Source organism: Arachis stenosperma, chromosome 6 (genome assembly GCF_014773155.1).
Source record: "Arachis stenosperma cultivar V10309 chromosome 6, arast.V10309.gnm1.PFL2, whole genome shotgun sequence".
Lineage (NCBI taxonomy): Eukaryota > Viridiplantae > Streptophyta > Magnoliopsida > Fabales > Fabaceae > Arachis > Arachis stenosperma.
The window spans coordinates 142,020,239-142,048,132 of record NC_080382.1 but is presented as its reverse complement, the minus strand read 5'-3'; the positions used below and the strand labels follow the sequence as shown (position 1 = coordinate 142,048,132).

Here is a 27,894-nt window from a genome sequence, read left to right as displayed (position 1 = left end):
TGGACTAGTATTTACATCAATGAATGAAATTACATTACCCTTTTTTTTTGCCATGGCTTTCTGAAGCAATTATACTACAGAGAATACAACATAAAAACCAATGACAAATATACACCAGAAGAAGAGCTGCAGTATTAATAGCAGCAGGATACCATCCATTAAGCGTCATCTATCCCTGAATAATTACTTACAAGTAACTAGAACTACTCAGAATAAACAAAGTAAATGACTCTCTGACTTCTGATTACAATGTCATGCACTTGCACAAATATATATGATGATAACCATGGATGCACATGTGAAGAGAAACTTGTGTCTCCACTGTGGATATGCTTGACATTTAATTCAAGAGATGAGATACTGAGGTTAAATTGAGCTTCAGCAACGATCATGAAACTGTAGTAGACTTCTGAAGCGAAGTAAGAAATTCGGCACAGGGATGTTCAGACAAGAATGGTGGAAGCTCAATATCATCCGGATCTATAGCAGGGATTGCCATATCTATGTCTTCAGCCGAGAAAGGGATACTGCAACAGGAACCAAAGGTGATTACAAATAAACAAACAAATGGCATACTCAACTCACAAAGTTCCGAAGTCCATAACATAAAATCCTAGGATTTGGCTCCTCTACACTGCATGTTGCACTTTAGATTTAGTTTAAATAAATAATTTAAAAAAAAACATTTATAGCTACCCATATCAACGGTTGAAATACTTCACTCTCCAATATGTGACATGCACTTTAGAGGAGCAAAAGTGTGGAGATTGACATCAACATCTCATAGTAGAAGATTATATTTATTTTGAGACAATTTCTTTGATTGTTGTTATCCTGCATCGTACAGAAATTCAACAAGAACCAACTGAAGAGCTAAAAGCTATGCTACTCAACCATAGACATCGTCAAGTCACTTCATTTAACTCTTTTTTCACTTCAGATTTATGTCTTAACATCAAAGAAACAAATGTTAAAAACACAGCAAGCACAGCACAACTAAATGGATGAGAGAATTGTACCTCAGATCGTCATCCAACAGAAAAGAATTTGAGGTCAAGTTCTGATTGTCCTTACTAACAATTTCCCTCATTTCACTGACTACCTGTTCACCATAAATAGCTCAGAACAACCAAGGGAACAATATCACAATTGCATTTAAATCAGTTTTAAACACGTCTTACCTCATTGGATACGCTCTGGGTTCCATACTTGTCGTCCCAGTACATAGTACTGATTCGATAGATCTGCCTCACCGTCAGTGCCTGTCAAAGAATTACACTTAGCCTTCTTGCTAAATTTGTGTTTATATAAACTTTGTAAAAGAATAGATGTTGCAATGGATGCAAGAAAGTTACTATGGCACTGGCATCTACGTGAATGATGAAACTCAATAGAATGAGAAGGAAAATATAGTGAATTCAATGATAACAATAATGCTGTAACCATAATCATACCGGGCAAAGATCTTGGCAAATCTCTTCCAAAGATTTCTTCCTCTTCTGATGTATTACCTGAATAATTCGAACATTGGAAAGCAAAAATGAGGGATAGCTGTTCTATTTGACACCATCAGAAGTCCAAAAACAAAAAAGCAAGTGCTTATACCAAGAACCCAACAGCTTGTCTTATATAATTAAGCTCATGCCAAGATGTTCCTGCATACTACAATTCACAGAAGAACCAAGTCAGGTCATGAAACAAAAATCTCAAACTAGCATTAGCAATCACATTTTTACCTCCTCTGTTGCATTGCCTATCCACTTCTCCAATTCTGCTAGACCAGACTTCACATACTCACCATTTGAGAATGTGCAACATTCACGCCGCAAGAGAAGACTACAAATAAATAAATAAATAAATAATGTGGGCTAAGAAAATCAACAAATTAACAAAGCAAAATAGCGAATTGAGGCTATAAAAAATATTAAAGTAATTATAGTTTTTTACCTGTTAAAAAGGGTTATATTGATGAAAGAAAAGACCTGGGTAACTAGCTTGCGGATGAAGAAGGAAGGCACCTGAACATGTAATATTTTGTTAAAAGGAGGGAGAAAGGGATCAGTAAATGGTTGAGACTTTGTTAACAATAACAGCTCAAGACACCTTCACGTAAATACAGAAGGTATAGCTAAGACCTAGGTAACCATGCTTTTATATATTATATATATAAGAATATCACCAAGAAAGCAAAAAAGGAGGAAAAGATATCCTCCTAACAAAAAGATAAAAACTAAATATTACTGAAGTTTGTATATGTAATACTGCAGGTTTAACATGCATATCGATGTGATACACACAATTATGATGAAATCATGAAAATGGACAAAAACATATGATTAGACTAAACAGAGAAGTAAAAGGACCAATGAAAGAATGCAGAACATACATGGTTTCCACAAAGTTGGCTCATGAGTGTGTCCAAAAATTTGACAATATTGTCCCATTGACCACCAGATGATTGTTGAGGAGGTGCACCAGGAGATCTGGTTGATTTTCCACCATGGGATCGTCCTGCTTTGGGTGCCTAATGTCCCATAGACATCAAAAGTAAATTATAATTCTTTTAGGAAAAATCACTAGAATCTTAATGTTGACGTGAAATATAACCCTAGCAATCATTGATGAGGAGAGGGTCTGAAAATTGTCAATAATAATAGTAGCAATATTAGATAATAATAACTTACAGGATTATGAGGGCAGTTGAAAAGCTTATCTATAGCTGCTAGTTACAAAAATTATATCATTCCATACTAACATTAATTTCGAAAAGAATTCTAGTTTCTTTCATCCACCAAGAACTGTATTTTCTGAACTTCCCCACAAGAACCAAACACCAAAATCAAGCTTCATGGATCACAATTCACAAACAACTAAGATAAGTTTCAACAAACACAAGTATTTCCACATATCCCAAGATAGAGCAAATGGTGATTGCTAGCTGAGAATCATCACTTATGAAATTAAAATTCATCTCATTACGAAATAAGTTCCACTGCATAAACTATTGTAAGTAAAATGGAAGTAAGTAAAATGGAAGAAATTCAATAATAATGCCGTTGTTACAGAGATACTACTTAAATACATGTGGAAATATTTTAAGTAATAAAATTGGTTCAGAAAACAATAGACTCTCTTTCCCTCCAACCTAAAAAATGATTGTGTAATGGAAACCCAATTCAATAATCTGCTTCACTTGAAGATAGAAAGCTAGTCACGCATTATAACCATAAGATTATTGAAAGCAAAAAGAAAGAATCAACTACTCAAACAATTGATACTGTAGCCTTGGCTTATTTGCAAAATAACAAGTCAAAAATCAAGAAAAAGTTAAAGGAAAGATAAAGGGCCACCTGAATACATTGCCCCAGAAGAGGGGAGAGTTCCTTTTTTAAATTGTCTCGTATAAGACCAAAAATTTTCTCTACACAAGCAGTGAGCTGTTGCTTAAAAAGTATAGCTGGATATCTTGCCTCCACATGTGAAAAACCATCATCATATCCAATAAGCTTCATTGGAGATTTTGGTCCCTGGAAATGCTATCATAAGTTCATAACTACATAAAGAGGAAGACACAAAATAAAGTTGCGGAATACTGGACAAACAGTGTAAACTAAAAACTCTGTAAATAATCAATGCTGATGAAGTTTTAGTGTGTTTCTGCCCCTATATTACCTACACCTCTAATGTGCAATTCATTTGTTCTTTCACACCTGCCTGGTGTGTGAGATTAATATGTCATTACCCATTAGTATAAATCATAATTATGTACAATAAATAATAAATAATGTAACCAAATAACAGGAGTTGAATGTTAAATGGCCTTATATAATCAAATTTTAAACTTAAAGGTTAACTTATCCGTATATTTTCACTTAATTTTCGGTTATATTCCTAGAGTTTGAAACTGAGTTACGGCATTGTATAAAAAGATGCAATCAAATCCCTTTAGTTTAAACATTTCTAACTAAATCCATGTATATCACAAGCATTTCTAAACCAAGTCCCTCCAGTTCCAAATTTTTTTATTAAGCCTCTATAGTGAATTATAAGTTCTTTTTTTTCTCATCTCTAAAACTTTTTGTACAATATAGAAACTGGATCACAAAGTTCTTAAACTACAAGGATTTGGTTGGAAAATGTTTGAACAATATAGGGACTTAATTGGAAATGTAAAAAGTAAGTGCAAATTTTTTAGCAATACAAAAACATGATACTGATTTTTTTAAATAAAGGGACTTCAATGAAAATTGAATGAAACTATCAACACCAAAGGAATTAATCAACTTTAAATGTCCACAATTTAAGCTATAGAATCTTTTCCTGTCATCCATCATAATGGGCCCTTAGTCCCGCCCCCAAAAAAATCTTATTATACATTTATGAGTGGGAGCGGTAGAAGACAACTTACATGGCCTAATCGGCTGCTGAAACCAGAAGATCCCGTATGACGATGAGCAGTGGGAGTTAAAAAGCCATTTGAACGTATGTTCCTCTGTAAAAGGCACAGCAGGGCAGATGTATTTGAAAGCCAATATGGCAATAGAGAGGCATCATCCTTAACCTGAATGACACAAAGAAGCTACATTTCAGATACAGGACTACCAATATTAAGCTACACTGAAAGAAAACTGCTATATGAGAAAGTTTTTACCGATGAGAGAAAATATCATATTTACCTTTAGAACATCGTTTATGCCTTCAATTATGTAATCAAAAATAGCTGTGCGCTCAGATTCGAAGGCACGCCATTGAAGAAGACATTTGTATATGATACGAGCTGCCAGAGGTTTACCGTTTTTAAATCCCAAATTTTCTTTGATACACCTAGAAAGAAATTCATAGTTATCCTGCACAACGTGAAATCTGTTAGCCAATAGAAAACAGATAATTACATGTTAAATAGAAGATAGAATCATAGAAGCAATTCTAGCTTTTGATGAATAAATTTAGAGGAATGTGTGTGGTTCTTTTTTTATGCACTCACTTGATACTCACTTTGAGCAAAATGGGATCATACAAATACCTACCTAACTTACCTTGGTCCTTGTGATTAAGCTATTTTACTTTTATAAAACGAGGTTGTTAGAATTGAACTTCATACACTTGGTTGTGCAAACTATTAAGCTACAAAAATGTGAAGAAGTTCTAAAAGTAAAAAAGTCAATAGAATAGTTTGTTAACCTCACAAGAATTTCCTCTACTCTTAGACTCATCATACCTCCATGTTTTTATCATCTTTGTGGAAAAAAAAATCATTAAAATTGTACGTCGTCTAGACAAAACATGACCTCAAACTAAAGGCAAAGGATATAGTACACAACCAGAACAATAATAAGTCTACCTGGTGCCTCTCTGCTGTTAACTTAGGACGACGAGGGTCTGTCAAGCCTGATGTAAAGGGAGCAAGTTTTGTGGGTGTGGGTGTCTCCTGCAAAAAACCATACCACATAAAATCTATAGTTCAATTTAGAAATTATTTTAAACTGATGAAAACAAGAGTAGCTTACAAATAGGGGCTTTCTCTCAGTTCGGGAAGCAATTACGCTTGAATATTTCTGTTGCAGAAAAAACAACAAATTAAGCAATAATGTTTATACAATTCACAATACAAACTCATGAGAACACAACAGATAAAATAAACTAATAATAAACAGAGCAAACCAGAGAAGGAATCATCTATTAATGAATATGCATGAAGCAAATTACCTCTGACAATGACTTTGCAAGACCTGAACGGTTACTCTTAGGAGCAGCACTTAAGGCTTTCTGCCGAAGCACATGATTTTCTTCCTCTAAATTCAATACCTTCCCCTCAAGGCTGTAGTTGAGTTTAAAAAAATGAGTAGTTACAAAAAATTACCTTCTAGAGTGAGGAACCATATACAATATTACAAGTCAGGAAAATTTATAATAAAGCTAAAACTTTAAAACGTGCAAAAAGTAAAGGCCAATGTAATGGGAAATATACATTCAGTAAATAAATTTGTATTTTGGTAGAAAGTGGGAAAAAGGGGTTACAGGGAGGAGAAAGAAAGGGCACCTCTTAACACTTTGCTCCAGTTGAGAACACTTCTGTTCAAATTCTCTCAGTTTCTCAACCATTTCTATACGGCCTTTTTGAGCATCCATGAGTTCAAGCTCCAAATTTGTGCACTTCTTTTCGAAGGCACTCAAAGAATCCTAGAAATATAAGACAAGGAAAGAAAAATAATGTAACCAAATTCAGGAGAGAAAACAAGAAAGAAGTAAAAGTTAAAACAGCGATTCTGCAGACATAAAACTTAATCTCAATGCAGCATTGGCTAGTCTCAAAATATCCCATATACATGGAATTGGAAATGAACAACTTTGTGTTCTCTTATCGCACATATAGCAGCACACGTGTAACCACATCCACGAAATACCTTTAGGAGAGCATTTTCCTTCCGTACTTCCTCCATTACAACCAACTCTTTCTCTAAAGCAGATTTTTCCTTCATTGACAATTCCAACTGATTTTGCAGAACAGCATTCTTATTGCACTCGTTAATTGTTGCCAATTTAGCTGCATCTAATTCAAGATTCAAGGCTTCTAACATCTTTTGAAGTTTGGAAATCTCCATTTGCTTAGACTCTTCATTGGAACCCTGCATATGAATGCAGAAATAAACCATAATAAGTTGCATACATATCAAACCTTGAATTCAAATAATAAAAAATAAAAACGAGAGAAGAGGAAGGAAACAATGGGGATAAAACAATTTGAAATGTTGTCAACAGGCAGATATGCCAGATATGAGATAATTAAATGATAGGAGCTTAAGTCCAAATGTTCACATAAAAGAGTAATCATGTATGTAAACAGAGTGGGGGAGGTAACTGGAAATAGTACACTAGATGATCTCCAGTCACATTTACCAGTTAAAATCATAGAAGCCCCCCAAAAACTAAATATATCAGCCTTTGGAATCAATGAGATGTAAAAGTAAAGATAATCTAGATTTTTTTTTTGTGGATGTGTGTTTTTTTGGTTTTTGGGGGGGGGCATGTTTCAAACACATTCAATGCACAAAAACTCTTTCGGCATAGAAGGATTAAACATTTCCAGCATAAAACCTATAAAAAGTGTCTTTATGACGGGGAAAAGGTACCCTTATTTTCTTTTCAAGATGCAAACGCCATGTAAGCTCGTCCAATTGCTTCTCAAGTTTACTCTTAGCTAAACGGAGAGCACCAGCCTCATTAGCCTCCTGAGAAAGATGAATCACAAAACAGTTTAGTTAACAACAACTGCTAAATTGGATCTCCCCAGTCTAATAAAGGAGATCACTTACTTGCTTAAGTCTCCGAAGCTCTCTTTTAGCTTGTTTACGCCGCCAAAGGCATTGTATTGCCACAATTGAAGCTTGACGTTGTCGGAAAGTTGACCTAACCTTGGCCATCCTCCAATATGCCTGTGATATTCAAGTTAAATGTTCAATAAAATAATACAACAGATTCCATCATGCCTGAGTAACAACTGCACACAAACAACAGCAACAGAAAGTAAATGTAGCAAGAATTTAAGTAATTAATGCATTGTCATGCCTCATGTCATAAAAACATGTGTACTAGAAGATTGGAACTTTTAACATCAGCTATAATACTGCTGTTTGATAAAATCAATAAATTAAAAATTCCTAACACAAAAACAGGAATAAGTAACATCTGATAACTAGGATGATAAATGCAAATTTAACTGGACTATATTAAGACCAAGAAAAAGGCCATTGCAAAAGTCCTACCACAAATAAAATCCCCTTGGTAAAATTACCTGAATAACAGTAGCAGCTCTATGCTCCTTTCCATGCAAGAATCTTTTGCGAGTTGTAAAACCACGGACATGTGACTGAATGATGACAGTAGATGAATATAGTTCTAAGTAAGCACACCTCTTTAGACACATACGGATGTATTTCTGAATAGAGATAGCTGCAGCGGTCTCCCTTTTAGCAACGTAAATCTTTCGTGCAATGCACCCTACATTTACAAAAAAAACAGATAAAACAGAAGACCACCACATTGACGTAAATACAAAAGTAGGGGTTCCTATATGGAACATGACAGATCTTAGAAGACTGCCAACCAAGAGAGCACAAATCCATCATGTGTTGTCTGGCACCAAGATACCAGTTAAGGATAGAAATGTAACTGAACTCGATAATATAGAAATTAGAATAGTTTAACCCATCCAATATCCATTTAACATTAAATCCCAAATTAAGTACTTTCCACAAAATTTCACTATCTATCAGTTGTAACAACAGTTAACCATAGAAAGACAACTTCTTCTGGGAGCAGCAAGAAGTGGTTCATGCAGTAGCAATAAAGAAAAAACTAACCCCTGCAGCATGACTGAATAGAAATTGCAGCAGATCTGAGTGAGATGAAATCCCTGTGTAAAATAAATGTCCTCAGTCGCCGCTGAATACATTTTGCAGCATTGTCCAGAACCTCAGCTCGTCTGGAGTCTAAAATACCGATTTGACCAGCCCTGAGAAATACTTTGGTCCTACCCAACTGAAGAAGAAGAAACAAATATAACCAATATAAATTAACTAGATTAGTAAATCTCAATTTTGTTATTGAACAGCAAATACATGGGGTAAATGAATGGCTGGAACCTATGTTACAAGGAGAGAGAAGAAGTTGATGATGACAAACAAAGAAAAACAAAAGAGACAGGGTCTGCTAGATTATTTAAGGAAGGCATAATTGCCAAACATAATCATAATCATCATTATCTCCACTTATGTCATCCTTACATGGTATCCAGCATAGCAATCAAAGAATTTAATTCATTAACATATCAATTACATAGAAATACATGTTAGTATTTGTACAAAGTATACTTGCATTATAGTGATACTCAAGGATTATTAGGGAGATTTTATCTCGGGTAGTTATATGACGACTGTTTTTACATTGCGGCCATGGCGGTACCATGGCATTATGGCGTGGCAGTTTTGGGCTAACCGCCATCTTAAACGTGCGGCATTGCAGAAATGGTGCTAGGCAAACGGCGGCCACATGGCGGTGGTGCCATGGTGGTCCAATACTGGTATGGCGGCAATGGCGGTACTTTTGCAATATTGTTTTTAAAAACTTTAAGGATCTTTTGGTCATTTTAATAACCCTAAACCTAAAATTTACAAAAACAAACCTTCTCTGGCTCTCGTATTCTGCCTCTTCACGCCCTCTCTACTCTGGCTCACTCTCTCTGTCTGCTGCTTGAGTAAGATGAAGACTTGCAATGCTGACAGCATCGCCGCCAATAGCATTGCCAGCGTTCTAGAAGACCAGAACAACAAAGCGCCATAACACAAAAGATGCACGGAACATTAACGAATGCGCCATGACCTGCAGAGGAAGACGATGACATTGAACTTTGCTGGTGAATCTGCTTCTCTAACTGCTTCCTTTTTTCTTTATAATTTGAACCCTCAAGTTTTTGTTTTTCCATTCTAATCCCCCTTTTTTTCTATTCTCACCCCTCAATTAGTTTTAATCTTTAATATTGATTGTTATAATATGGATAAACAGTTTCATATTATTATTGATAAATTATCAGTAGTTAGTAGTTTAGATATAATTTTTTATTCATCTTTTAGTAGTTTCACTTATATTTTTGTACATTATTTTAGCATTTTTTTAATGTATCCGCCATTTGCCGCAACACCATCCTTTATAACCTCATGGCGGTTTACCCTTCTGCCATGAGCCGCCATCTGCCATCAAAAGCTATGGATGATGATTAACTTACATAATGCATAATTTATTATAATATTGAGTATGACATGGGATTATGAAGTTTCCCAGCTTAGAATTGTGTATCCCTTGTTGGTCAGTGATATTCCCAGAAATTGGGATGTAATAGAAGCATACCTGAAAGTTATCAAGCTTGAGCTTCTTCAGAATTCTCTCAGTTGCAACTTTATCATCATAACTATTAACAAAATCAGCACATAAAAATTGATGAGAAGTGAAAATATTTAAATTTTTTTAGAAAACGAAAATTAAATGAGAAGCACATATTGATAGCCAGAAAAGAATAAATTGTTCAATAGCCACAGCTTTTCCTTAACAAATGATGATAAGAAAATATACAGTTAAGCGCACACTGCAGAGGTGGAACCAACTTGCTTTTACAATTCGTTCATTTATGGTGCTGCTAATTAATACCATCAAAAAGATCACATCACCAAACCAGAACAAATTAGCTATGTGACCAGATTACCAGGCATAAAGCACATTTTCTAGCCCAGCATTTAGAACTTGGTTTTATCCAAATCAATAGCTAGCCATGCAAAACCAGCAAACTAGGACTAAACCTGAGAATCACTAACAATTATCATTAAAATGGTTTTAAGGTTTCCACTTCTTATCCATAAAACCTAGTATACGGGAATCAAAGGTTGTAGGATTAAATCCTTCAACAAAAATTACTAACTACCAATATAGCACAGTTAAAGCTACATGATTTGATAAGTTTGTCATTAAGCAGCATAAATGCAAATGAACTTTGAATAGGGTAAGAAGTGTTGGCTTCAGTCAAACTATTCACCATAGATTCACATATGTTAGCAATTTGAATTTGGACGTAACCAAAACCATGAATTGGACAAAAATATATAATATGAATAGAAGAGGTATCCCTTAATGGGTAACCACAAAAATCACATTTAGTAAACTCACCTCCCGTCCATTAATTCAGGGCCTATTAAGCCAAAGCGATCCACAAACTCTGAATAAGTCCTTCGGGTGGGGTAACCAGCTAGGCTTATACGAACAGCCTCAAGGACACCCTTAATGAAAGAGATGTATCATATATGTCAAAACACCGTTCAATGAATGAGAAGCTACAGCTTGTAAACCTAGAAGACAACATGCGAACAATACCCACCATATTTGCATGAAAATGTGAATCAAAACTTCATCATCGACTTGGGTTAGAGCTTTATCTTTTCAATTCTTTGGAAGGAAAATCAGTGACAAACCAACAAAGACACAAAAACAAAGCTTTTTCTGACAAAGAAACTGGGGAGAGGAAAGATTAAATGTGATTGCGCTAAACTATGGTTATGCCAAGGTCATTTGCAACCAAATGCATCTTAATGAGTTTGTCTATTGCTATCTTTCGTTTCCCTGCCTCTAACCACTAAACTATCCCCCATGTCATCTATTCCGAGAGCTTCCATAGATTTCTTCTCTCACATAATCAAATGACATAAGACAAGATTTTCACCAATCCCCCCCCCCCCCGAAAGGTGTTACTCAAACATAACGAAGATTAGGAATCGACATGCTGATAATCATCATGTCAGAATATTGCTCCAATAAAAGGGGATACAAAATATCTAAACTACTCACCCCACATCGCAATTGGTGTATGACACTGGAATTCTCAAACTTTTGTGGTCGGTTCAAAGAATTTGGCTTCACGCATCGTATGTAATGAGGCTCTGTTGATTTAAGGGTCTCCATAAGAGCTTGGAGTTGTTGCTGAGCTCACAATCCACCAAACATGCACAGAAGACACCCCCAAAACAAAAAAGGAAAGGTAAGTAAAATCAGCCATATGAAAATTGATGTTGAAAAAACCTTATTCTCCATATAATTTTGTCCCAAAAATGGATCTCCAAATTAGTAAGTAAAATGAGAAAAGGAATCAAATCTGCACACCTTAAATCTGGATGCCACAGATGAAAACTTGTAAGATGATCTTGAAGATTCCTCTGGTAGCAAAGGAAAAAGACCAGACACAAAGGGGCATTTCGAAGAAGATAATAGATTACAGTGTTCTACTACAACATAATCACAATTTTTGTCTAAGAAGGAATCTGTGTGATATGTAACCTACATAAATGAAGCAGATGATCTCGCCAAAATTAGTAATGTTACATTACAAGAATTTTCGTCCAAAACTACAGGATGTACAAAAATACAGACTCACCTTTCCAGCATAATGAGAAATACTGAAATCAGTTTGTGAAAACTTCTCCTTTTCCAATCTCGGGTGAGACTGGAAATGGTTAAACAACTTGGTTGAGAATGTTTCATACGTAGATTTTGGGAACATGCTGCAAGGAGAAGAAATTCAGCACCCGTTAAATTTGGAACTGAAATATACCAATATACACCAAAATTCAAACTAAAGAACCAAAACTGTACCAGGCTTCATCCAAGAGAGCAATGATACCAATGGGTTTCTGCAAAAGAATGCAATGATAAGACCTCAGTAAACCAAAATTACAGACATATATGCACAAGGTGAAATCCAGCTTAGACATTGAGCTATAAAACATTAAAATATATCGAGTTTGTTTGTAATAATTAATAAACTATATTATACTATCAATTGTTTCATCTGAACATTGTATCACCTAAAACGTTAAAATTATGGATAGAAGTAGGATTCAAGCCTAATTCATTTTACTGTGCGAGGACTTCCTTCTTTTCTCTCTTGATAAATAAAGTGTTATTAATATAATATTATTTATCAAAAAAAAATTTCTACAGTTTTTCTTGATCTCCATTTACCTCAAAATACTGGCTTATACTCTTTTTGATCTTCTATCCTATAGTGACTTAAGAAAGATGTGAAATACAACCATCTTTCCCACAAGTGCTAATAAATAGAAGTTACTATTTTACTATATCTTTTTGTTACCATGTAATGATATACAACCAAAACAATATCTAAATGTACAAGAGAGTATCATGTGTTGGTTAGTTTTTTATACTTTATTACATAAAAAAAATATATTAACCATAAAATTAGATACTAAAGAATATGTATCTTCAATATATTTTATAATTGAAAGCATTTAAGAATCCTGAAATTTTAAAATAAGAATAAAAGATAAACAGGTCCTTAGCCATTTTTGGAGGGGACACTCAAATCCCTAACTAAAATTAATTAAGTCCTTGACCATTGAAAATGTGAGACACATGCCCTATTGACTAATGGAGGGACCTATGCATCTCATTGGACTTGCATTTCCATTGGTCAGAGACTTATAAGTCATTAATTCTGGTCAAAAACCTATTTGTCTTTTATCCTTAAAATAATTATAATTTACAATAAATAAGAAACAATTATAATATTAATAATTTCATTTTAAAACTTATCAAAATATTTTTTTATTACAATTTGCTTTTACTTGTTAAAATTTTGCTTGTGTTTAGAACTAATTACTACCATCAAAATACAATATAAATAGTATTGACAAATCTTATAAACTTGGTCCTATCCTATCATAAAATTTGGAAAATTTCCACCTGAAAAGCAATAACGATTAACCAAAAACCTTTTCAATTAGATCCAACACATCTTGGTTGTCCACAAATTCAATGTAACTCCAGTTTATTTCTTCTCTACCATACTCTTCCTGCTCCATCTTGAATACATGCTGAAACAAGTCACAAGATAGATGTTACAAGAAAAAAAAATGAAGAAAAAACATCAACAAGACCATATAGAGAGATCAATGCATGAACTTAGTGAATGTAACGTACAATAACACATGTATACCTCATTAAAATGTTGCTGAAGCTTTTCATTTGCAAAATTGATGCAGAATTGCTCAAAACTGTCGGAAGAGAGCACAATGGATTGAGCAAAACAATCATAGTGGAAAAAGGACCAATTTAAATAGACAACAGAAGCAAACAAATAAAAAACCAACAAAGGGAATAACAAGATAAAAAAAATCCACATAGGATATTAAGTGCATGTTTGGGCGTCATTATTTTGTTAAAGAAAGATCTTTTTCCAATGAAAAAGGATCTTTTTTTTATTTTTTAACGTGTTTGGCAAATTTCTAGTAGTAAAAGTAAAAACACTAGTAAAATATAAAAAAAAATCTTTTTTGAGAAGCTGTAATTTACATTTTTTTTAAAAGATCTTTTTTCCTTTAAAAAAAAGATGTTTTTCATGTAATAAATAAAAAAAAAAAGTACTTTTATATTGTTATACCCAAACATAATTAATAGATAAAAATATCTTTTTACATGAGATATCCAAACATAAAATTACTTTTACTTCTCTATAAGATCTTTTAAAAAAAGATAACTCGAAAAAAGATCTTTTCTTAAAAGCTCACCCAAACAAGCCCTAAAGCAAACTATGCACACTGACTGAAAGGCTAAAGAAGGAAAAGATTAAAATCCAAGAGACATTAATCAACAACTTACCTATTATCCTTGAAGCACTCAAAGCCATAGATATCGAGAACTCCAATTTGAATCTGAGAATTTGTATCCTGACCAACAGACCTATTGATCTTATCAACAAGCCTGGCAGAGCAACAAGATCAACATAGTGACACCTTAAACAGTGCATAATAAGAAGATAAACATGTTGATTCTGAATTGATCATAAGCATACCAATCAAACAAACGAGCATAAACCGTTTTTGCCAAAGCATCCCGTCCAGCAACAGCAGCATTACAATCAAGAGCTTTAATTATATTTCCCTCTCGAGTTTGTATTGACCGAGTACACAATGTTGCTAGTAGTAGCTCTACATCACATCTAGAGTGAAAATTAAGTCTTTAATATTGGCAAAGGAAAGAAACTTCCATTGATGAGCAAATCTTAAAGTATAAATACCTAATAGTCCAACTCATTTAGTATTTTTATCATTTCTAATTCTGCAATACAAAAAAGAATAATAGGCAACATCTGTTCACAGATAAAGTGATATACCCAACCAAATATAACCTGCTAAGGCTCTTACTCTGATATATAATGCTTTAGCCCTGACCTGTGAACAACTTATATTCACATGTTCATACTTGTTTTCAAAACGGAAGTTGGTTTACAACCTTACTTCTTAGAAATTGTTGTATGTAGAAGTTATATTATTTCCTCTTACCCCAGCCAAATTTTAATTGTATATAAATATCCATTTCTACTTTGTCATTCATAAAAAAATAAAATAAAATAAAAAAACCAGTACAGAGCATTACATGCTTTATTGCATGGTTTTGTCAGTTAGTTCTCGCCATATATTTGTGTGAAGTATATTTGAAATAAATGCATAGCGAGAAAATTGAAATTTCAGCCAACTTATAATTCATATTAAGAACATAACATTTCAAAGATAATGTAATTGCGTACATGAAGAGTTCAGCAGCCATCCGCATATGAAATCTTGATTTCTCATCCTTTACTACTGACGAGTCATGCTCTTTTCCAGGAGAAAATTCAATATTCCCCAAATGTAAAATTGCAGCTAAGACACGAAATATGGCTTCCTGAGAATAGGTGGAGGGGTAATTATAATTAAAGGGGAGCCTATATGTAAAATTATCTAATAAAGTGAGTTATACTAATGTAAACATTATCATACCTGGTCCTCATGACTTATGCCAACAATATCCATTGACCTCCTCGTCTTCACATATTCTTCAGCATTGCTTACACCATCAAGTTCATAGATTTTACTTTGGTTTAAATAGTGGAAGTGGCTTGGATGTCCTAACTTATACTTTTCTGCATCCTAAAATGAGGCACCCCAATTATAAAGTATTAAAAATTAATACTTTGAGTGATCATGAAATTATGAAAACCATAACCTGCACATATGCAATGCAAAATATCGCATTATACTGCGATGCTGGCCCAAAACAGAAATCAAATCATGGGTGCAAAATAAATTGAATACCATTTCAGATGCACACAACTGATAAAAACAGTGATAATTTCTTTCTGGATTCGTTATCTGCACTACTCGTGATCTTTCCAATAAGTATGTTCTAATTGCAGCACCAGATATTCTACCACTTGAATCAAACTGAATTTCAACAAACTTCCCAAAACGACTGCAGCAAAAAAAGATAGTAACAAGATTAGGTTTGGGCAGTAATAGTTTCAAATGAAGAGCTTTTGAAAAGGCATCACAGTAGTCACAGTTTGCATAACATACACTAAAGTGGAATCATCAAAAACATACAGACTGCATGATTGAGCATCAAATCTACTCATATGAAAACTTTTTCTTGAGCACTGCTACACAAACCATGATGTAGTTTTTCCAAATAGAATTGGCACACACAGCAAATTTTGAGTGATTGGATAGAAATCATGAGTGATCAAAGAATTTAAGATGTTCCTATCAAATTTTGCCACATAATTCGAGCCTTATGTTTCTGGCAAGTTCTTGGCCATATAGTCTCTTCCAAATTTTAAATCTAAGAATTTAAGTGATGCTTTTTCACCCACTTAAGTCTCTGTCTGATCTCACAAACTTCAACAACTATCATCCGTTAACTTCATTGCTTCTAAATCAGAAATCTCTTATATGCATGAGAGGCTATAAATCCCAGAAAACTTTCCTTTTTCTATGCTACATTCTGCACCTTTTGAAATTTTAAGTATCCACAGAACATTAAATAGAACTCCAAATTAATATCCCAAAAAGGACTGACACTTCCATATAATACATAATACAGTTTGTTTCCATATAATTCCACTGTCCTGGATACATTGAATAGATTCAAATGTTGTCTGGACCAGTGAAGGGGGAAGAACAAACACAACATTACAACATCCACAGTTAAGCCTTTTCCTCCTATAACAAGATGGGAACAGTTATTGCAAAACAGCTATTGCATCTTATCTTAAACTATGACTATAGACAAATAACCTAGAAAAATCTAGAGATGGAATCTATAGTAAAGGGCAAGTAGTCACGTAAAATAAATAAGCAAACAATGCAGAGCCAACTTCACCTTGAATTGTCATTTCTGACTGTCCTTGCATTACCAAATGCCTCTAAAAGTGGATTTGACTGAGCAATGAAAATGTGAAATTAGTTTCTCATAGTGGCACATAAATGATAATTGGAACTTCAAAGCGGGCCAACCACTGAATTCATGATTGATTGAACCCAAGAATAGCTTACTTCCAGAACTTGTTGTTCAACTGTTCTATCGTCACCAGCAGCACGTCCACCAACAAAGGTAAGATACTGCATGATTAATTTTGTTGTCTCAGTTTTGCCAGCACCACTTTCACCGCTTACCAAGATAGATTGACTTTTACCTTCACTCATCATTGCTCTAAATCATGACCAACCAAAAATAAATAAATTAAAAAAATAAATTAAGAAACCAAAAATAAACACATTAGATGCATACTAACCTATAAGAAGAATCTGCAACAGCGAAAACATGTGGGCTAAGCTCACCGAATGGAGCTCCCTTATACTGCTCCATCATATGGATTTCATACAAATGAGGAAGCTTTGTGAAGGGATTAACAGCTATTAAAATGCTTCCTGTATAAGTCTGTAAAAGAAAAACGAATCAGGGGGGAAAACCATTAAATCACTGCCACAATAGGGGGAAAATGTTCATAATCAATAATTAATATTAGCAACAACAGCTCTGCATTAAAATTAAGTCAAATCCATTTAGTGGAGTCACCAAAATGGAAAATGCAGACTTCAAAACTACATAAGATAAACTATCTTAGGCATTTGAAAGTGACTGATCCAGATAGGCAACTCAATGCCAAGTCATAAGTTGCATTCCAAACATGAGTTACATTGATAATCCATATAGAGATATTTAAGAGCTAAGACTTCAAAAGTGGTCTATCTACAACGAGCCATATGTACAACGCCATAGAACATGTCATATATTCTTCAAGAATCCACGACCACCAAACTAGATTTACGAAATTTATTATGCTTACGGTTATATTGCTAACTTTTAAATCGTTATTAGTCTCTTTAATTGAAGATTTATACCTGTTTGTTAACTTTTTAATTAATTTTAAATTTTTTATGCTCTACCACATACATGTCCTGTCATACAATTTTAAGCCATATCCTCATGTTCTCTTATCATGTAGGTGTTCCATGAGGCCGTGATATATCCTCGGTTCATAGGGTAAGAAACATATTTAACTAATGTAGCTATCCCAATGTCAAACTCATATTATCAAACACTCTCTATCTAATTTCAAATGCCTAAGCTCTCAACCAAACTCATTATTTTGAGCATCCAGAAAATATTCAGTTCCATTCAATTTAACCCTCTCACTCACATAGATATCATTGAGCGCATATCTCCTCCGAAGATTGTACAACACTCCTGGCTCATTCAAGTAAGCCAGCTTAGTCATGTCTTCAACTCCACCATGCTCTTCTTCATCCGCATCCCGCGGGAACAGCTTATCAGGGGTAGAAAAAACCTGCACCACCACCACCACCACAAGCAATAAACACACCAATATCCAACATAATAGCTTTTTTTTTTTTCAAAAAAAATAATCCATTCTTTCTCCAAAATCCACTGAAAATCAAGATCATTACTTCATTAGCTTTTCTAAACCTAAAATAAAACAATAGCAAATAATCCACACACACACACCCCTGAACCTCCGTTCAACTTTGAACTAGCAACAAAAAAATCAGTGACTCACTAGAATAAGTTACGAAAATAATCATTTCTCTTTTCTTTGTCCATAATCTACTGAAAATTAACATTTAAGATGTTCTGAAACCTAAACGTTAACAAAATTAAAACAAACCTAAACCTCGAATAAACTAGCAACAGAACCGAACAAACACGTGAATAATGAATGAGTGACACTCACCTTCTTGCCGGAGTCGGTCACGAGCTGAATACGACTATTGTTGACTCCGCCGCCACCGCCGCCGCCTCCGGAGTCAACAACTTCGGCAGGTATCCAAGCATCAACCCTGTCCTGGACCCAAACCTTAGCGCCCTTACGAAGACTCATTGTTGCTTAGTCAGCACTGCAAATTGAAATTGAAACCAAAAGCGAAACCCTAGGAAAGCGAGAGAGAATACGAGCATGAAGAAAAAGAAGAAGAGGAGGAGGAGGTTTCTTCGGTTTTTGGGTTTTGGTGCAGTGTACTTGTTGAGTTGTTAGTGAAAAAAAAAAGAATTTCAGGTTCCCGCCCTAAGAAAGAGGTGTGCAGCGTCCGTATTATTTTGATTTTGACTGAAAAATCAAAATCTCGGAATGGCGTCGTTATTTATATCACAGGCTTTGGTGGTCGACACCACACGACACGTCACCACATTAAAAACCCACCCCTGCCTCACCGCCGTTAATACTACTCAGTCAGTGGGTTTCCGTTTTCCTTCTTTTCAGCTTATCTTCTTCCGCTTTCAAAGCTATCAAGCTTTGACGTATATTGCTTTAACGGATTCACGGAGAGTATAAATTTGTCATTAAGCCATTACTAAACTTTATTTTATTTTATTCTTTTTCGATTTCCGCTTAGGTAAGTAGTTTTTTTTATTATTTTGGTTATGTGAGTCGAGTTTTTATTTTAATATTAGAGAGCAGTACGTGGAACACATATATATTAGACAAAACAGAGTTTAATAGAAAGTTCGAAATTCACAATATGCTTTTAAGATTGTTGTACTTTTAGTTTTTTAGACATAAATATTATATTTTTACGAATAAAAAAAATTCTCCTACAATATGTTTTGACAAATTATTTGTGTTAAAAATGTTTCAAAAATTTGTTAAACACTAAATTACCTAATATTTAGAAGATTTACTAACGATAAAACAACGTAAAAAAAATTTCTATGTACGTCTACATATATTAATAAGGGTCTACTTAGGTATAGAAGTTATCATGACATTATATCAATAGTAAACATTTAATTTAGTTTCTATTTTTATAATAACTAATTCAATTCTTAATGATAAAATGAAATGTGATATTGTAGTTTCTAATCATAGTCTCTGTGCTTTTAGTAAAATTGCAAATTAGTATTTACATTTTAAAAGTTTGTAATTAAAGTCTTAAAAAAATTAAAATTTATAATTTGTCTCCGCTGTTTAAAAAGTATTTAATTTAACATAATATTCTCAACATATTCTCTATTTTAAACATGTAAGCTGCACATGGTTGACAATAGAGACCAAGTTATAATTTTAGTATAAGTATGGGACCAGTCGTGTAATTTAACTATTTGAAAATGACCAAAAACTCTCTATGCTATCTAAACTCACCCCGCTCCTCCTCAGCTCTCTCATTCTCGTTTTCTCATTTTTCAAAATGGCACTCCAATCCCAACGCTCTCTGTCTCTCACCTTGACTCCCCATTGCCGTGCCTCTCGCCTCCATCGCCACGTCGGATCCACTGATAAATTGAGTTGCTATTTTATGTTGATTTGTTGCTATTTTCTTCTTAGACATTGAATTATCCGCTTTGAGCATGTTCAGGATTGGAATTGTTCTCTTCCATTTATCGATGTTTAGTATTGGGATTGGAAGAGAAGAAAAAGTTGCCGGATGAGAGGCTAAATGGAGGAAGGAGGCGAGACCCAACTCGTGAGCACAAATACGGTGGATCCGGCGCGACAACAGTGAACCGAGGTGAGAGACAGAGAGCGTTGGGGTTGGGGTGTCGTTTTGAAAAATAAGAAAGTGAGAGTGTGAGAGCTGGGAAGGGGAGGGGTGGGTTCAAATAGATTAGGTTTGCAGTGCTGACTAAGCAATTTATAATAGAGAATATGTTGAGAATATTCTATTAAATCAAATACTTTTTGAACTGCGAGAACTAAATTACAAATTTTGATTCTTTTTAAGAACCTAATTATAAACTTTTAAAGTGTAAGGACCAATTTGTAATTTTACTAAAAGTGTAGGGATCAATTTATAATTTAACCTAACAACTATTTAACATCAATTGGTTTAGCACAATTTAAAAACAGAGAAGAAAAAGATGGTGGTGGTTTTGAAAGAAAAAACAGTGGTCGAAATTCTTGTATCTTTAATCTTCACACTCCTTGTCACCATCACCAACAATTAGAAGAATCTTAATTCACATGTAGAGATTGCAATGGCATCTATGAAGACGGAGATCTCTTTTTCGCTCTCCATTCCCATTTAGTAAAATGCTCCCCGCCCTTGTTCCATTTTTATTACATATCTCTGTTAATATCCATGGATATTATTAAGTTTTAAATTTAAATTTTTTTAAATAAATTAGCACAACTATAATAAAATCCTATACAATTCAACTAAGTATATCAAATCAAACACAATTTAAACACAAATTTTACATAATAACGTACATATAAAATTGTTAACAATTTTTTTGAAACAAAACATTCAACACAATAAGGTGGAGCATCAAAAGAAAACTACTAAAAAGATAAAGAACCTAAATTATAATCATCTTTGACAATGCCATCAACAACCCAAAAGATCAAAATCACTCCACTATTTGTAACTCCTAATCGACCTGTTGACTACTTTCACAACACCTGTTTATTGACTTCTGAAGATTCTGTCATTTCTTTCTAACCAAGTGCTCCAAATGATAACAATAAAACCAAACTCACCAACATTCTATCAAATGGACTACACGATTGACCCCTGAACCACGTAAACTTACGGTCATTCAATTATATATCCACTAGTTTCATGCTATGTATCCATGTTTTGAAGTCTTCCGCTGTTACTGCTAACACATTAGCGCCTTTCCTTTCTTCCAACTGCACAACCTCAATGAAATCACCCATGTAGCAAAGAGGAACTTGGCATATTCCCGATAAAAACTAAATTCTCCCCCCACAGCAAGCTTCGCCTCTCTTGTATGCGCACCATACACTAAGCAAATCGCACAATGAAAATTATTGTTTGTTAATTCTCCTTTTATACACAAACATATATTCCCTTTGTAACAAATACTCAACCTAAACATCATATCATCCCACATCATTAAAAAACTTACAGAAACACCTTCTGATCCCACAAATTCTCAACCCATCACATAATTACCCTAAAATTGCACTATATCAAACTTAGTAATCACCTCATTCTTTATCTCTATCAATTCTAACATATACACATTATTTTTATGCTTAAATTTTTTACTATTCTCCGCTTTTCAACACCCCCTAAACCCCTCATATTCCACGAACTAAAATCATTTAAAAATTTTATTACACATCTTATTCCGGTTTTTGGTGCGGCTCCTTATTTTATCCTTCTGTTTTACTTGCCTTTTTTGTGCCAATACTTCATTCTGAATTGAGAGAATAGCCATAATGTCCACATCCTTGTCGTATAAAACAGCTCCTGATTCAAGTGTCAGATCCCAAGCAGCTCTATTTTCAGCCATATCTTTATCCCAACTTCTTCCGTGCTCATCTTGATTAGTTTCACCACATCTTACTTTGAGACTCCCAAATCTTCCAAGTTCCTTACAATCCCTTCATCCTCCAACCTAATTTCCTCCACCACTATATCCTCATCCTTTAAATCTGAATTATGTAATGCACCACTCATGTCCAAACTAGCGTGGATCTCATTTACTGCACTTAGTGGAATGTTCCCCTCCGGTGTGTTGCTCGGACAATTCTCCGCATCTTAGCCAATCGCTTTCCGGCTTGATTCTGCTCATCGGGTGCATCAGGGGCTTCACATTATTCCCTACCCTCCACGCCATCAAACTCAGCGCGGACATTATCACCTCCGTCACCAGCAACTAACTTCCGCGCTGCTTTCAGATCAGTCTCATCAATGCTATTCACCGTGGTATCAACTCCTTCGCAAACTCCATGACCAGCCACGCCCCCTCTCTTTACTGTCGCCTACAGCAGTCAGTAAGAAGACCTTCTTAAAACATACGACGTACTTTCCGTCACACCACACAGTTACTTCGTCGCCACGCCCCACTATAGACCTTATATGCTTCAACTCAGTCCCAACTGAATTTTTATTCAACACCAAATTAAAATTAAAATTTTTAACATATAAATTAAAATAAAATAAATTAGGATTAGTTAAACAACTTATATATATATAAGAACATTTAAATAAATTTTTATATTTTCATTTATGATTTTATATATTATTTTATTATAATTTAATTATTTTAATTAATTTTATTGTTCTACTACCTTCTTGTATACTTCAGTGGAATTCTAAAAACTTTAGTCAGTGCTATACTTTTTAATTATTTGTCATTTTAATGAGCTGAAGACTTGAAGCCTTGAAGGTCACCCAAAAACCAAATAAAAGGAAGTCGCCACATGCAACCTTCTCTAACAAGCATCCAAGAAGGACTCGCTTGAAGCTCTTCAACATTGCTATAAGATAGTTGAGTCAAAATCTCCAAAATGACCTTACATAACTTGAATATTGGGCCAAATCCAAACCATAAACCCTTTCTCAGAGTTTCGGCCATGTTAGTTGAAAAAGCTTCAAGAAGACGAGAATAGTTCCTTTTAATTTTTTTTTAACTGAGAGAATAAAATGTGACATTTAATTTTTTAATATTTGTTTATTTCACATATAAAATATATAATGAAAAATCACATTTTACCTCTTTAAATAAAAAAAATAAATAAAATTAAGATCCAAATTCCAAATAAAAAACCTCTCATCCCCTCTAATCCCCATTTGCCCATCACATTGCCAATTTTACTTTTCCATACTCCATTTTTGGTAAATTAATTGTCTCTTTTGACATTTTACTTGATCTTTTGTTTATCAAAATCTTTTTTAGATAATATTTTTTCAGAATTTGTTTTATTTAGTATTAATTAATTATTATAATAATTAGTAAATATTAAATAAGACAAATTTTAGTTATTTTTAACTAATTTTTTGTTACTAAATATTTTTAATCTTTTTATTTTAGCAATTCTCAATAAAAATATTAATGTAATAAACTACAAGATTTTAAAAGAATTATTACTATAAAAGTTAGCTATTATTAAGACTCATAACAATTAAAATCATTATTTATCATGCCTTATTTACTATTTTTGCACAAAATTCGCCTTTAAACAAAATCCATGCTCTGGCAACAACCATTCAAGTTCCATGTTCTAGTACAAACGTTATTATTACAACTTTTTTATTACGCATTAAAATCAGCAAAAGAGTGAAAGACTCCACTTTTTTATTCTTTCCCATGTGGTGTATGAGAGAATGGTGAAATAAGCGTGTATTTAATTTTTCTTTTTATTTTTTTTTCCTTACTTATTTTCCTAGAACTAGAAAGAACAACTCTAGACATGTGCCATGACGCATGACATAGAATAGAAAAATAATTGTAGAACTAGAATCCAATGGGAAATAATGAATGGCCTAAGAGATGCCAAATAAGAAACAAAATAACAAACTAATCTTACAAAGTCCATACATTTGTATGTTTTTAGGATGAACACCTAATCTAACGTTAAACATTTCCCCATAAGAAAATCTTGCACAATTGTAGATAAAGCCACCACAAGAAGCTCTTAAATCAGAAAATGATTGGCCTTTTTGGACACTTATATTTATATGTGCCTGTTAACTTTTATTTCATAGTTCAATTTTTTTTTCATATTTAATTATAACCACTCATTTATATTTTGTATTATTCTTTACTTTGTTTTTAGACTTTGTTATCTTAAAAGAAACAATTTTCACGACTCATTAAAAAATGCGAATGCATCATAATATTACCCTGTAATTATATTCATATTAATAGTAAATTGATATTTCAACTAAACACACAAGATGATAAGAAACCCTAACTTTTATAAATGAATAAATGAGTAATCTATCTAAAAAAATAGTTACATCCTTTTTGGGTGAAAGTCTACCTAAATACTTTATATTTATAATAAGTATTTAATAAATAAAGATTTGGATTTTCTAAAATTTAAATTTCACTTTAGAGAGTAAAAAATAATTTTCTGTTCTTGAATAATTTCTCTTTCATATTTATTTTTGGTCTCACCTATAAAATCAATGGTGAGAGATCACACTTTATTCTTTAAAATAAAATTCAAACTTTAGAATATCCAAATCTAATAAGTAATGAAGATGGGTGTTAGGGGTAAACAATTTTTATAATTTGTAGCCATCAATTAGTCATTAATAAAATTTTTAATAATGTGAAGTTACATCTAATAGTATAAAATTATTTATTTTTCATTTACTGATTAAATACTAACCAAATTTTAATAAAAATGCTGATTTTCTATACTTTCTCTTTTAAGTTCCTAGAAACAATACAATATAATTTAACCTATGAACTCTTTATACAATCATATTGATAGTACTCTTTATACAATATTCAACGGCCGAGAGACGGTTCTATATTGTTCTTCACATAGCAGTTGAAGAAATTTCCAAGAAACAAGTTAGAAAAAACAAACAACCTAATTAAATATCCAAAACAACAATAAAACTAAAAACAAATTAAATTATTCAGCTAAAAATACAACAAAATAGTTATTAGTTTTAGAGTAGTACTAAGTTTCTAACTAATAAACATGCCAAAAGAAACTAAAAAAAAAATATATTGAAAAAAAAAATCAACCTTCTTCTTCCTTCTTTTTCCAACATAGAAAAAAAAAATAAGAGGATAACCATAAAAATCAACACAAACGAAGAAAAATAAGAAAAGACAATATATAAACAAAAAAAGGTAAAAACCAAAAACGAATTTATGCCTAAAATTTAAAAATATTCTGGATCAACTAAAGGTTGGTCATGTTTCTCTTTAGTTTTCTTTGGTCGTTATTATTATTATTATTATTATTATTATTATTATTATTATTATTATTATTATTATTATTATTATTATTATTATTATTATTATTATTATTATTATTATTATTATTATTATTATTATTATTATTATTATTATTATTATTATTATTATTATTATATATTATTATTATTATTATTATATATTATTATTATTATTATTATTATTATTATTATTATTATTATTATTATTATTATTATTATTATTATTATTATTATTATTATTATTATATTATTATTATTATTATTATTATTATTATTATTATTATTATTATTATTATTATTATTATTATTATTATTATTATTATTATTATTATTATTATTATTATTATTATTATTATTATTATTATTATTATTATTATTATTATTATTATTATTATTATTATTATTATTATTATTATTATTATTATTATTATTATTATTATTATTATTATTATTATTATTATTATTATTATTATTATTATTATTATTATTATTATTATTATTATTATTATTATTATTATTATTATTATTATTATTATTATTATTATTATTATTATTATTATTATTATTATTATTATTATTATTATTATTATTATTATTATTATTATTATTATTATTATTATTATTATTATTATTATTATTATTATTATTATTATTATTATTATTATTATTATTATTATTATTATTATTATTATTATTATTATTATTATTATTATTATTATTATTATTATTATTATTATATTATTATTATTATTATTATTATTATTATTATTATTATTATTATTATTATTATTATTATTATTATTATTATTATTATTATTATTATTATTATTATTATTATTATTATTATTATTATTATATTATTATTATTATTATTATTATTATTATTATTATTATTATTATTATTATTATTATTATTATTATTATTATTATTATTATTATTATTATTATTATTATATTATTATTATTATTATTATTATTATTATTATTATTATTATTATTATTATTATTATTATTATTATTATTATATTATTATTATTATTATTATTATTATTATTATTATTATTATTATTATTATTATTATTATTATATTATTATTATTATTATTATTATTATTATTATTATTATTATTATTATTATTATTATTATTATTATTATTATTATTATTATTATTATTATTATTATTATTATTATTATTATTATTATATTATTATTATTATTATTATTATTATATTATTATTATTATTATTATTATTATTATTATTATTATTATTATTATTATTATTATTATTATTATTATTATTATTATTATTATTATTATTATTATTATTATTATTATTATTATTATTATTATTATTATTATTATTATTATTATTATTATTATTATTATTATTATTATTATTATTATTATTATTATTATTATTATTATTATTATTATTATTATTATTATTATTATTATTATTATTATTATTATTATTATTATTATTATTATTATTATTATATTATTATTATTATTATTATTATTATTATTATTATTATTATTATTATTATTATTATTATTATTATTATTATTATTATTATTATTATTATTATTATTATTATTATTATTATTATTATTATTATTATTATTATTATTATTATTATTATATTATTATTATTATTATTATTATTATTATTATATTATTATTATTATTATTATTATTATTATTATTATTATTATTATATTATTATTATTATTATTATTATTATTATTATATTATTATTATTATTATTATTATTATTATTATTATTATTATTATTATTATTATTATTATTATTATTATTATTATTATTATTATTATTATTATTATTATTATATTATTATTATTATTATTATTATTATTATTATTATTATTATTATTAAAGTAAATTACTATTTCTACCCATAAAAATTGAAAATACTAATATATCTATTCATAAAAAAAAATTATTTATACTCATAAAATATGTGTTCCGCACAATATAATTATCCAAACACTAAAAAACACATAAAATTCCTAAATTACTCTTATTTTCACCACCATTTTTCTAATCTCAAATCCTACCACCACCCAAATCCCAGACGACCTCCCTCCATACAGTCTCCGCTCTCTTGGCCCTCCCTTCCTCCTCCGTCCGTCACACAATCACCCAATCGCGCACCACTATTACCGTCGTAGCTGCAGCCGTAACTGTCTCTCCACGCCTCCAGCTGCGCACCTTAGAACTCTACGTCGGCGTGTCCCTTGACCGCCTCACCTCCTCCAAACCCTCATCGACTTCTTCCATTGCCGCCGACGATGGACTTCCGGTG

At 31.2% G+C, this 27,894-nt stretch overlaps 1 protein-coding gene across 1 annotated transcript; it reads right to left on the bottom strand.

Annotated features, from left to right (window-relative positions):
* Positions 1-10: 10 nt before the first annotated feature.
* Positions 11-19,134, bottom strand: LOC130932746 (myosin-15). The gene is made up of 38 exons (XM_057862155.1): positions 18,629-19,134; positions 18,077-18,223; positions 17,168-17,313; positions 16,929-17,085; positions 16,756-16,814; positions 15,690-15,846; positions 15,375-15,524; positions 15,143-15,279; positions 14,408-14,554; positions 14,215-14,316; positions 13,553-13,610; positions 13,329-13,430; positions 12,190-12,227; positions 11,972-12,098; positions 11,701-11,874; positions 11,389-11,520; positions 10,714-10,823; positions 9,904-9,964; positions 8,361-8,538; positions 7,793-7,998; positions 7,314-7,433; positions 7,131-7,229; positions 6,405-6,626; positions 6,041-6,180; positions 5,707-5,818; positions 5,508-5,555; positions 5,342-5,428; positions 4,677-4,847; positions 4,409-4,561; positions 3,351-3,527; positions 2,387-2,524; positions 1,948-2,018; positions 1,737-1,836; positions 1,606-1,662; positions 1,455-1,511; positions 1,182-1,262; positions 1,020-1,102; positions 11-527 (listed from the first exon to the last, which is right to left on the bottom strand). Exons 1-38 carry the CDS (start codon positions 18,773-18,775, stop codon positions 389-391), a joined length of 4,590 nt encoding a protein of 1,529 aa, XP_057718138.1. The 5' UTR covers positions 18,776-19,134; the 3' UTR covers positions 11-388.
* Between the last annotated feature and the right edge of the window lie 8,760 nt (positions 19,135-27,894).